The sequence below is a fragment of the Melitaea cinxia genome, chromosome 12 (genome assembly GCF_905220565.1).
Source record: "Melitaea cinxia chromosome 12, ilMelCinx1.1, whole genome shotgun sequence".
NCBI lineage: Eukaryota > Metazoa > Arthropoda > Insecta > Lepidoptera > Nymphalidae > Melitaea > Melitaea cinxia.
In genome coordinates, this window is record NC_059405.1 from 8,701,032 (window position 1) to 8,715,076 (window position 14,045).

Sequence of the window (14,045 nt, forward strand, 5' to 3'; positions counted from 1 at the left end):
GAAAATCTACTATATTATTAAAGTGGACTTCTTAAGTCATTAGCTATTTTATGTAGGATTTCCGTTCTCAAGTGCGTAATAAGTGGTGCGTTGTATGCTTGTACGTATAGTGACGATTTTTGTATTAGATAAATGTCCAAAAAATGTTCCGCATATAGACATATCTTCATTCATATACATATATTTATACGGTAAGGTTAAGATGTTTGCCTCCATTTTTAGAAAAAAACCTCACAATTACTCTACACAAATTATATATAATTTTATAGATAATGGCTTGCTTTACCGGTATCAACAAGTAATAAATTTATTTTTGCGTTTGTTTTTGGAAATTAATTAATAATTATATATATATATATATATATTATATATATATTAGCTGACCCCGCAAACGTTGTTTTGCCATAACACAAAATTTCAAATATTTTTCTCAATTTGATCGCAGCACCAACTGTCGGGACAAACTGGAATTAAAATAGAATAATATTTAATTTTTGATGTTGCGATGTTAGCGCAGCCTACCGGATCCAATGTAAAACATTCCAAAATTAACAACTACTTATAAATGAAAAATTATTGTGAATGTGAATTGTGAATCTAAACCATCCTCGAATCCCCTTGAACTCACACAAAAAATTTCATCAAAATCCGTCCAGCCGTCTAGGAGGAGTTCGGTGACATACACACGCACACAAATATATATATATATATATATATATATATATATATATATATATATATATATATAAAGATTTTGAAACAATAGAACAATGCTGCCATCTGACAGCTTTAATTTTGAAACAACGTCAACATGATTGACGGTCAGTAAATTTTTTGTTCAATTTCAAATCAACTCGCGTATAAATACTTTTTTGTAATTTTGTAAAGTGATAATTATTATACTTATTCAGTGTGAATTATTCGCACGGGTATTGCTAGTATATATTAATACGCTAAGGTATTGTTTGCCCACCTTTTTAGAAAAAACCTTACAAATACTCCACATAAATAATTTATCATTTTATAGATATTTGCTTGCTCTTACCGGCATCATTAACTAAAAAATAAAATAAAAATATAATTGCTTTTGTTTTTGTAAATTAATTAATTACTAAAATGACATAGGTATATGACGGCTTTAATTTTGAAACAACGTCAACATGAATAACGGTCGGTAATTTATTTAGTGCGAATTATTCGCATGGGTATTACTTACTAGTATGTACCTACTTAAAACGATGACATGTCATTCTTCAGTATAAAACATCACTGTGTGAATATTGGATAAAAACTTGGAATGTATAATTTATGATATTAAAATATGTATTACTTATTTAATATTATATGATTAATTTACATATAAGAATAGGGAATTTGTTTTTAATTTTTATGCCAAATATAATTAGCTTCCTTTTGATTAAATAAATGACCGACGAACGTACGTAATTGTTATTTTATTTGTTACACTGCAAATTTTAGTTCACTTATTTCAATATTATGATGGACGTACCTTTGTTAAAAAAAATTGTTAAGTATTTTCTTGTAAGAGGTCGTTCATTAATCACGCGAGGCTTGGTGGGGTTCGGAGAAAAATCACGTAATATAATAGGAAGGGGGGAGGGATCTACCGTGTACTTATTTTTCGTTGCACGCGCAATTTCCAAACCAAAATAAAAACAAACAAAAAATGTCCATCTGAAAAATGTATCACGACTTGCACGATTGCCTAATTTTCCAAAATTTAATTGAGTTATACCTGTAGTTTTTCTATATTTTTTGACAAAAAAAAAACATGACTGTGATTATTGCGTATAGAAATTATCACATGGTTATCACAACCATTGAAACTTGTTTTATTTAAATATTATATAACCGAAATTAATTTTGTTTGAAGAAGTAGGTAACAAAAGAAAATTATAACAAGAACATGATTTTAACATTTGATACTTAAATTTGTTTTATATAATAAGATACTACATACATGTATAGGTGAATCTTGGTACCTAATTGGAAAGAGAAACACTACTTGAGTCTGCTAACTGTAGGTACATAACTGTTACTGGACTAGCTGTATCTCAGATAGGCTAGATAGAGGCTCAGATATAGTATACTATGCAAGATATTAACTAATTTCCATTTCATTTATTGCTAATGACTAGTTTATACCTAGAATCAGTATATTCCTGTCATTTTATAAATAATTAAAATGCCGCTATAATAAAATGCTTCAGAGTTGTGTAGAGAAATTAATAAACTGTTTGGTATTTATTATACATTTTTAAAAAGGTAATTTAATACATAGATTATTAAATACGTAGGTATGTAATAAAATATATCGTGCTTTGTGAAAATAAGTTTATGTACCTTTTAATAATTCTCTTATTTTTGTGTTTGAGAGATTACCCATTATAGATACAAACCGTAGAGTTGGTCTGTTGGTTGAATGAGTTGTGCTGCTATTTTTTTTATACCTAATTTTAATTTAGTATTGACTTTGACTGAAGAGAAATCTGTTAGAAATTTAGAATTGAAGATATAGGTTGTTAACTTGTTAATGGGCAAGTTTTATAAACTGGTTACAGAAATCCGTACTCGTAAATACTTTACTAAATAACTTTTTGAGTGTTTGAAATTTTTGACTTTCATAATCCGTATATCACATAAGTTATTGTAGATTAACAGACTGCTAAATAAATAAATTGTAAATGTGTCTAAATACTTAATTGATTTATTTCGATGTCAGTTGTGAAATGAACGATGCATAAATATTGGAAATACTTACCTTTACGTAGACCTACATTTTAACGTCTGATGAGGACGGATATTCAATTAGCATAACAATAACACGACAATAAGTCATGACCATCTTGCAATTTACAATGCACACATTTAGCCCACGCGCGCGACAACTTACTGCAACATGATCCAAACATTTTTCCTTTAAAGTTATAAATTAAGTATAATACATACTTCCTTCTTTCTTATATAAAACTTGAAAGCGGCTTGAGCTCATGCATGTCATCCATAATCACCACGCTGGGCAGGCGAGTTGGTGACCACAGGGCTGGCTTTGTCGCACCGAAAACGCTGCTGCCTGACTTCGGCTTGTGTATTTCAAGCCAGCAGTTGGATGGTTATCCCGCCATCGGTCGGCTTTTTAAGTTCCAAGGTAGTAGTGGAACTGTGTTATCCCTTAGTCGCCTCTTATGGCACCCACGGAAAGAGAGGCGGCTAAGGTGGCTATATTCTTTATTGTAGTAACCACACAGCAGTACGCTATATTAACACGCACTAATGTATTTCATCATGTACTAAATCTCATACAACCTCCTTAGGTAGGTACCTACATGGGAAAAGAGGCCTATGTCCAGCAGTGGGATATTACAGGATGAAGCGTGACTAGAACATATGTACGTTCGAGAGTCCGTAATTACTAAATAATATAAAACAAAGTCGCTTCCCGCTGTCTGTCTGCTTAGATCTTTAAAACTACGCAACGGATTTTGATCGGTTTTCTTTAGTAAATAGAGTGATTCCAGAGGAAGGTTTATTTTTATAATACATGCCAATTATATGTGGGTCTTTCAAGAGTAACCTCTAAAGAAAACATGACATTTGTGTTATCTAACCACAAAAAGCTGTGAACGTTGTTTATAAAGACACTATGTACTTAGTATATTTTGTATCAGCATTGCATCGGGGCGGTTCGCTAGTTCTATCTATAAACGTCACGTCGTTGTTACTTAATCTTAAAACGAAATTGTGTTCCTTTTTGCAACGTTTAAATTGTATAAATAATATATGATTGGCATTTTACCAGAATATTTTATTAAACATTATACATATTTAGGTACAATTCACAACGTAAGAACTAAATATTTACAAATCGTTTTAAAATAATATCTAACTTTCTTTTTACCAGAAGCGTTAAAATAAAAAATTAGATATTATTTCGTGAAGCTAAAAGAGGCTTCGAGAATCTTCAGAGAATAGGAAGCCGTAGAAATTAGGTAAAGTTTGTAAAATTTAACGGCGCAGAGTTATTTGTACACAAAATGCTTGAAACGTAATATTATATTTTGCAATAACCTATTATAACTTTATATGGAATCGTTTAATAAATAGTTAATAGTTTAATATTTAGTTCTTAAGTTGTGAATTGTAAATATGTATAATATTCTTTGAAATAAAATTGAAATTCAATAGTTGTATCATGTGTAATGATAGCTGTATTAATTTGAAAATTATTTATTCTTAATATTAATATTTTTATAATAAATTAAAGAACATACTCATTTATTTTACAATCATTGATTTGTAATTATAACAATTCTCTTTAATATGAAACTGGCGGTTAATCCTTTTCTGTTGTATTTGCTACTATATATGTATATAGAATATTATAGTTGCTGTTTTGATCATTTATTAAAATACAGCAAAACAGCGTCAAAAACAAAAACAGTAAATACTTTTCTATATCTTGTAATGGCTAAAAATGTTCTTTGTTTGTGTAAAGTCGATATTCCCGTTTAATATATAGTTGTAACAATGGTTGGTTTTTCTATTACCAGCCTTGGATTTCTAAAAAACTGGAGTAGGTAATAAACCTCAGTAAACAAAGCTCTCAGCGGCGTATCGTCAGACAGTCACTGGGATTCCGCGGTACGTGAAGCCTGAAAATTAGCACGGAGCGAACCGTTAGTGAACGGTGAAAACGGTGATAGTTTAAGAATAGTTGCTTTTTATTCTTTTTTTATAAATTAATGTGTAAGTGATTTTTTTAAAAAATGGAACCTGAAGTTCGTAACGATCCATGGGGATTTGTTTACAAGAAGTTGCAAGAAAAGGATATCATTAGTCAGCGCAAGTAAGAAAATTCAAAAATACTGTTAGCTTTTTAATTAAGCGCATGCTGTAAAAAGTTTTTAATTAAAAATAAATTATATAATTATGTTAGACTTATGATAAGTATAACTAGTGTTTGCCAAATTACTATCAAATATATAGCAATATAATAAAGTGGCAGAATAACATTCGCTGGTCTGAAATTTATTCGCTACTTTTTTCTCTAGTTTTTCTCGCCTGTTTAAAATACCGTTAATAGTGAGAGTCTATATTATAATAATAATACAATATGTAATATATATATAGTATATAATATATTTAGTATTATATATATATATATATATATATATATATATATATATACATATGGTACTCTTTAGAGTATTTTGAATTTAATTATTCATAAATTTACTCGAAATAAGTGACAAAATCTATGTCTCAATGTTTATATTATGATTACCAGATAATTGCAATCTTGTTATCAATTCGTGTCAGATGAGGATTAAATCTTCATGCTAATGTTGTTCATGTTTTATTTTTAAACATTACTTGTTTTATTGTATCACTCATCTTAGAACAATGGTGTGTATTTGGAAGAATTAAAAAAAAAAAAACAGTAATTAGCACATAAGTTGCGTTCACACGCATTCATATTGTTTGCCTTCTACAAAGGATATTTTTTTAACTTGGGTTATACCAACGTACCAAAAAATGGCTCAAATGGTGCGCAGTTAGAAATCCAGTCCACGACTTTATCCAAGCGTGGGAATTATCACTTGAACTTTAATATATAACAGTTTTTTTAAAAAGCATCTTTAAAAATATTTTTAATTTATGTATCTTTTCCTTGACTAGATTATAAATGACATTTTTAGGGTAGGTAAATTGTTTTTTTTTTTTAATTCCCGATTTAATCACTAAGCTTACGGTAAATGAAAGCATTAAACTGAAATTACTGAACTTTAAATAATTTGTACCAAGTAATACTCTTAATAACATCTTCTTCAGTAATATAGAGTATAGAATAACAAGAACGACATACAAAATATTTTTAAGTAGACGGGAACTTTTTCATATTAAATTAATACATCCAATTACTAAAACAGCTTAGTACGTTTTTTCTTCTGTTGATTAATAATTCATCTTGTTTTTATTATTTTCGTGGTAAATACTGATAAATGTCTGAATAATTTGTAAGACTTTTTTCTATTAAGGAAAGGTGTTGATTGAGACTTAATTTGTCACTACTGATATACACGGCACATGTCCGAGAATTTCATCCGAAAAATTGTCTTTTTACGAAAATTTCTAAGCTGTTAAGGACAAAGTGACTATTCAAGCTAACTTACATAACTTGAAAGCTTAGCGGTACTAACTGGGTTTAAAAATAGCGATCTTTTGGTTTGCTATCACATGTTATATTCACTGAATCATCTCACCTATTTAGGTATAAGTAGGCTGTATGCTCAGTGCAAAAATTTCATGATCGAATTAGTAAAAACTGATATATTAAATCGAATATAAAATTTATTAACAGTATTTATATCGAAATGAGATAGTAGATAGATAATATCTTTAACCCTGTTTTATTTAAAAAAAATCTATTTATTACTCTCAAAAGTAATATCTAGGCCTGTACTTACTTAATTATATAAATTACGCGTCACGTTGCTTGTCCGCGATGAACTCCCAAACTACTGAACCGATTTTTAATCAAATTTGTACACCGTGTGCAGTTTGATCTAACTTGAAAGATAGGCTATATTTTATTTCGATATAAAAAATAAGGTTGTACGACGGAAGTTCGCCAGGCCCTAGTAGACAATATTTATAATACATATCTTTTTAGTAATAACTAACTAATATAAACTGTAAATTTAAATAGCCTGCTTTTTAATTATACCATTTATTTTGAATAACAACAATAGCGATTTAATGAGTCGACAAAATTAAATGAAGGTCTAAAGTGATCTTTAGCGAGATAACAACTAGTTAGTATTGTTTTTCCCATTTATTCAGCTGACCCCGCTGCTACATTAACATTATTTAGTTTTTATGTTGTATTCGATTATTTTAGTTGAAATTGTTTGTATTATGTATATGTACGTAGCTCTGAGTAATTAATCAAATTTGTAGTCAAAATTGTAGTCAGTGGTGCCATATCATCAGTGCCGTAACTAGTGCGGTGCTAAAGATGTCAAGGAAAAGGGCGATGACCCTGGAGGGGAACAGAGCTGGCCAGATTTTTGATAAAATTTGTATGATAACTTTCTTATCTTCAAAAATTTTACAAAATTGGCCCTTCATTTTCCTTGTGTTTCACAATGTCCAGAAAAGTTTTGGCAATTTTATTTTTATTAGATTTAAAATAATAATTCCTAAGTTGCATTTATAAAAGCTAAAGCTTAGCCCACTAGGCGCATAAAAGGCTAATTATTATGGTACTAAATACCAGTATCATTGACGTGTATACAAATTTTTTAATAATAAAGCACGTTTTTGGCTTGTATTTAATTCAAATAATTCTAATATTTGAGGAAGTAGTTGCGTATTTTTAAAAAAGAGCAGTAATAAAATAATAATTAAAAAAAAAAACAAAAAACCCGCCTGCGTAAAGAACAACTAATAGAAAATCAACTAAAAAAGCTGGAACAAGATAAAAATTCAATATGCACACAAAGTCAGCGAAATAAATAGAAACAATATCAAACATTTTGTGCTGTACATTTAAAATATATTAATACCGTAGTCCTTCGAAACTTTATGCAACGTCGTACATAACGTGCAGTCGGAGACATGCACAAAGAGAGAATGATTTGACTTATCCTTCAATTTCATGCCTCCGACTGCATAATATCTACGACGTTGCATAAAGTTTTGAAGGACTACCGTATTAATATATTTTAAATGTACAGCACAAAATGTTTGATATTGTTTCTATTTATTTCGCTGACTTTGTGTGCATATTGAATTTTTATCTTGTTCCAGCTTTTTTAGTTGATTTTCTATTAGTTGTTCTTTACGCAGGCGGGTTTTTTGTTTTTTTTTTTTTAATTATTATTTTATTTATGTCTTTTTAGTCAGACAAATTACGTAATCGGTTCAATTCATTAAAACAGTTTACATCATGTGGTTGATTAAGTAATTTTTTAGGGTCAAGAGAACTGATAGCAAGCCTGGAGAAAGATCTCACTCTGCTCAAAGCAACGTAAGCCTGACCTTTAGCAAATAGGTGACTGCTTAAGTCAACAACTATTAGTTTTAATATAATGAAATTATTATTAAAATTATTTGTTTGTATTTGGTATTATGTATTTGTTATTGATTTTATTAATGTAATTGTAAATTGGTGTGACATTTATTAATTTTTATTTGTAATTTTAATTGTATGTTTTTTTTAACCATAGTATTTTATTAGAAAGGCTACACCCCGAAGTTGATCGTCGCCTAGGAGGCGAGTTTGGCATGGTATAGGCGTGGGAAATAGCAAAGTCCACATTTTTTAAACTTTAATATTGTATTTCTTTATTAGTATTACGGTAATAATAATCATGATATACCTTTTTAAAATCCTTGTATTGTGCCCTTCAATTTGATACCCATATTGTAGTATTCGAGAAAAAAAAATTTTTTTTCATTATCTACAATGGCTTCGCGCAGCCGCCATGTTTGATTTTTTTTTAATGTCACCTATCTAAGAACACTTGGGCAGCTAAGACAAACCTAACGATACCTCAATTATGTAAATCCGTTCAGTGGTTCTGTAAATATGTGGTAGTAAAGAATATTACATACAAATATACATACATACAAGATACGCGCGAAAAACATAACCCTTCCTTGGCAGTCGTGTAAAAAAGACTGCGTATCACGTGAGACGATCGTATTTGAACCTTAAGCGTCAAGGTCACGGAGGCTCGAGAGTTTATAGCGTAATGTTATTGGAGCAACTTTGTTTAGGGTTTGGAATAACATAACATAACAATACGCTTTATTGTACACTAAAACAGAAATAATACATATAGCAAATTGATTTTAACAAAGTATCATAAGGTACAAAGGGCGACTTTATCGCTGAGAAGCGATCTCTTCCAGGCAACTTAGGGGCAGAGGAGATGGTATTGTGTTGGTGTTGGTGTACAAATTGTGATACCTATAACATTTAAAGTGAGACATAAATGTCTAAATATTCTTACATAAACACACACACATATATATACATACATTTATACATACGTATATGTATAATTTTATTCAAGTTGAATATCAAGAAAATGTATGAATTGTACTGTGTGGCAACGGTACTAAAGAATATAGCCACCCCCTCTCCTCCCGTGGGTGTCGTAAGAGGCGACTAAGGGATAACACAGTTCCGCTAACACCTTGGAACTTAAAAAGCCGACCGGTGGCGGGATAACCATCCAACTGCTGGCTTTGAAATACACAGGCCGAAGACGGGCAGCAGCGTCTTCGGTGCGAGAAAGCCAGCCCTGCGGTCACCAACCCGCCTGCCCAGCGTGGTGACTATGGGCAAAACACATGAGTTCACGTTATTTTTGGCGTAAACTTGTGGAGGCCTATGTCAAGCAGTGGACTGTATAGGCTGTAATGATGATCAAGAAAATGCTTACTGACAGTCTCATTATTATTCTTTTCTTCTAGAAAATAAATATACGCAATTATTTTCAGAATTAGTATATTTTAAAGTTTGTTATTAAAATAAGCCTAACATTTAACTAGCACTTTCTCCTCCGGAGGTTGTGGGTTATTTCCGCCTCGAGTCTCTGTGTAATGTATGTATTTTTTTATTTATATATGTATAAGTATATTTATCAAACAGAAAACAGGTAGCTATATCAATCTTTGTATAACACAGGACAGAATTAAATTGCCTTAATTTTAGGAATAGTGGGCCGTGTGTGTATGTTACAGATATTTATTTATTCACATGAATTTGATAATTATTTGCTTGAGTCACGAAATATATGTTTTTCGACACTTGCTGCGCTTGGTTTTCAAAATGTAGGAACAGCCAAAGGATATTATACACCTGGCGTTTGAGAAGTAATATCTTTAGATTTTCATAAAACTTCGACGGAGTGAGGTAAATACGATTTTGACGGAGTATTTCCTGAACTTTTCTTTATTCCCTCGACAAGAGCCAGGACAAAGAACCAGGTTAATAATTGACACCTGAATTTTTGGTCCAGCTGTGTTTGCCAGCTTGCTTACTTACTCAATGACTATAAAGTTTAAGTACATCCTGGTTGCGCTAGCTCGTGTTGGAAATAATAATCATAATATATAGACTGAATAAAATTTTACTACCAAATTTCTATGTAGTTTTGTAAGACTGTCTATAACCCAGTACATAATTAGAACACATTAACGTCAGGAATGAAGCATTGGACCGTCGAGGGGTGATTTCCGGGTTGGACCAGCTGATCCTTTCAAGTACGAAATTTGTTTCCAAAATCGTTTCGTACACCGCAATGAAGAAAATATCACAAGTTCCTTCAATCAAACCGCTGTTGTGCAAAGTTTTTGCAAAAGCTCAAACTCGTTCAAGCGTTTATATTAATAATAATACAATAACAAAAAATGTTTTAACCCGAATATCAATCGTCAGTTACCTATTATCCTCGTAGAAGATGACTCTTTTGTTCAGAAATCCCCAGACACAAGTCAGTCCACCATACAGTACAACTTTCAAGAATTACTGGAGTTGCATAATAAATGGATCAGTAATTAGCTATTATTATAATTTCCATATAACCTTGAAACGATTTTCATTCTACATTTCTTCATTTATTCATCATACCTACCTTTTCATTAGTACTTGAATAGACGAAAAAATGTAAGAATCTACATCCAACATATATCCTAAAATAATGAAATAAATAACAATAGTTTTAAGAAGTTAATTGGAGTTCACTGACGACAATTAATATCTGAATGTAACTTGTTAGGTTTTCTCACAGTTGTGATTTATTTTAGTAAAACAGCAAAAACCGCTGTATTTGCCTTATATTTTATACTAACAATCCGCTTCGGCTCCGCACGGGTGCAATGCTTATACTAAAATATATAAAATATAAAATAAATATTTGCAATGTAAGCGCCATAATTGTGTTTGCTCGCAAACGAAACAAAAACCGACTTCAATTACATCGACGAGTAATACAACGTAGATGACGAAAAAATAGTCAAGTAACTATGCGTTATCAAAGATTACTCAAAAAGTAGTTATCAGATCTCAATAAAATTTATATGTGACTACATGACAAACATCAGCTTTCGATTAAATTAAAAATTATTAAAATCAGTACATCCAGTAAAAAGTTATTGCGGATTTTCAAGAGTTTCCCTCGATTTCTCTGGGATCCCATCATCAGATTCTGGTTTCCTTATCACAGTACTAAACTAAGGATATCTTCTTACCAACAAAAAAGAATTATCAAAATCGGTACATCCCGTAGAAAGTTATGCGGTATAATACAACGTAGGTCGACGAAAAACGCATTATTAGATATAACTCGAAAAGTAGTTGTTAGATCTCAAATAAATTTAAATGGGACCAATTGACACACACCACCTTTCGATTAAAAAAAATTGTCGAAATCGGTCCACACGGTCAAAAGTTCTGATGTAACATACATAAAAAAAAAAACAAAAATACAATCGAATTGAGAACCTCCTCCTTTTTTGGAAGTCGGTTAAAAAAATGAGTTTATTTACGACATCAAATTAGGAACCTCTTAAACTATCAGTGTTGCTCTACTATTTTATGCATGTCTTATACATAATATAAAACTTCCTCGGGAATCATTTTATTTACTAAAGAAAACCGCATCAAAATCCGTTGCGAAAGTAGTTTTAAAGATCTAAGCAGACAGCGGGAAGCGACTTTTTTATCTTTATGTAGTGATGATCTCAATATTTCTCAGTGGTTCTCATATTTTAGATATAAATAATAAGCGGGGTTACCCGATATATTACACAATTTTCGTCTCTCGTGATGTATCATAGTGCCTACGCAAGTTGGAGTGACTTTAAAACTAACTTAATATCTTTGATGTTTCCTACTAATCTATTTAATGTTAAACAATATTAATTAAATAAAAATGGCGTCTAGATCATTTTGCAATTTAAAAAAATGTTTTTGACTAAGAACAAACAATTTAAATGCTAGTTAATAATCCAATCAAATCCCCCGCCCCCTTTTTTCTGAGCGAACGTAGAGTATAGACTACATTGATCATCGCCGAGAGGAATTTTTGAGTTTTTGAACAGCTACCTAACTAACTAACGACTTGCGTTGTACATATCACTCCGACTAGATTATAATTGTCGTGCTGTGTTTGGCTCTGCGTTTTCATTTTTGGTGTTTTTGGAACCCAAACTTAGAACTTCGTTTTACTGGGAGCTGTTAAGTACATTACTTTCATTTTAAATTTTGTACTAACTTTTATAGAATTTGTTTTGGAAATTTTACTTTAGTTTGTGTGGGTTAAAGATTATTTATAAAATCTAAACGCGACACTTTATTTCTTGTCTTTTGATTTACCAAATTTATAATCGTGTTTAAGAGTTTTTGAGATTTCAACTTTTCGAGGCATAAATGGAAGAGGTAAAATGTATCAAACGTCATTTTATTATATCATTCATTTGTTTCTACTTTTGTTTACTGTAACTTATGTTTGTAGTAATGCTTCAATCAAATGATTTATCACAAACCAAGTTTATCCGAAATGAAGAGAAGTAAACACTAACCTACTCTTATAATTATTCCAAAAAAATTAATTTATTTATACTTTATTGACCTAGAACCATACCTGTATTATCTTTATATTGATAAAAATAATATTATTGTAATAAGTAATGTGGTTTACCTGAAGTTCAGTCATTTATTTAATAGAAGCTATAATATATAATTATAATCTCAACAAAAGGTATTATGTTATCGAAAGTAATGTAAATAACGTTTGACGCAACCTTGTATGACTGTAATGTAACGACTACTTCCGTGTCCTCATGCTTAACGTTTGTATGTTTTAAAAATGTAGGTAGGTACTTATTATAATTCGGTATTCGATAAATAATTAATCTTTTAAAAACTTATCCCAGTTAAAGGTATTTTGAATTTGGAAGTGAAAAGTATCGTGAAAATTTGTATGATATTTTAATTCTTAAACAAGAATTATAATTCTTCTTTTCGATACTTGTAACTGCTGTGCATTTCGTATTTTTATTTATACTTAAAAAGTGCTTAAATAATTGGTGCACTAAAAAGTAAAATGTCGTGTTAATTTTATGGTGTAGACAACAAAGTCTTATTCAAATGTGTAGGTAATTCGTTCGTAATGTAGTTTTGGACAAAACAAGTCATATCTAACAATAATTGGTTACTAATTGTTTCTTGTTGTAAAGTACGTGCAGTGATGTAGCTCAGTTTGTTGCCGCACTGGTACTGAGCGTTGGCCGGCGACTGCGACCTCCTTGGCTTACGTCAGTTTTATTTTGTGCGCCTACTTGAATCACACAAAACCATTTAATAAGACGTGTGTTTATAAAAACAAATAGATTATTTACAAGAAAAAGTTGTCTTTATATCGTGTGCGTAATTTCATTCCGTGTTTGTAAACGTCACGAGTTGCTCATCAGTTGGAAAATAAAGGTTTATGGCCTTGATGAGGCTGTGATCGCGTGCTTTAATCAAACTAAATAACATTCTCTCTGCGTGAATTTTTAGTATATATTATGTTCCCAAGTTAATTGGTTGTGTTACCTTACGTCATCGTGGAGATATGACTCGTTCTTTAGTTTTGGTGATTCAGACATAGCGGAATATTATTATGGGTATCAGGTTAAAATTAGTTCCTCGTGGTTTGCATCGCTGAATTGAACTCGTTTATATTTTTATTAATTCAAAATACTAATAATAAATCAAAATGGATGAAGAATCAATGTGGAAAGGATTTTATGAAAAACTGCAACAACAAAAATCAATAGAAGAGGAGGTTCACGATATTCGGTATGTACGTAATTTGTAAAAATAGCTTGCGTCACAAAAATTGTACTACTTATCAAATAGATTACCTGAAATTTTTTGCTAAGCGGTGAGTTTTATAATTACATATATAATTTGAACTTTTTATTGAACGTAATATAAAACAATTATAAAAGACATCACTGCACAG

At 30.7% G+C, this 14,045-nt stretch overlaps 1 protein-coding gene across 1 annotated transcript in view; it reads left to right on the top strand.

Annotated features, from left to right (window-relative positions):
• LOC123658738 (protein unc-13 homolog 4B) overlaps positions 1–14,045 on the top strand; it is a 50,822-nt gene that overhangs the window by 8,526 nt on the left and 28,251 nt on the right. The window contains exon 2 of the mRNA XM_045594082.1: positions 4,859–4,867. Within this exon, the coding sequence (XP_045450038.1) occupies positions 4,859–4,867 (9 nt within the window). The remainder of the gene's footprint in view (positions 1–4,858; positions 4,868–14,045) is intronic.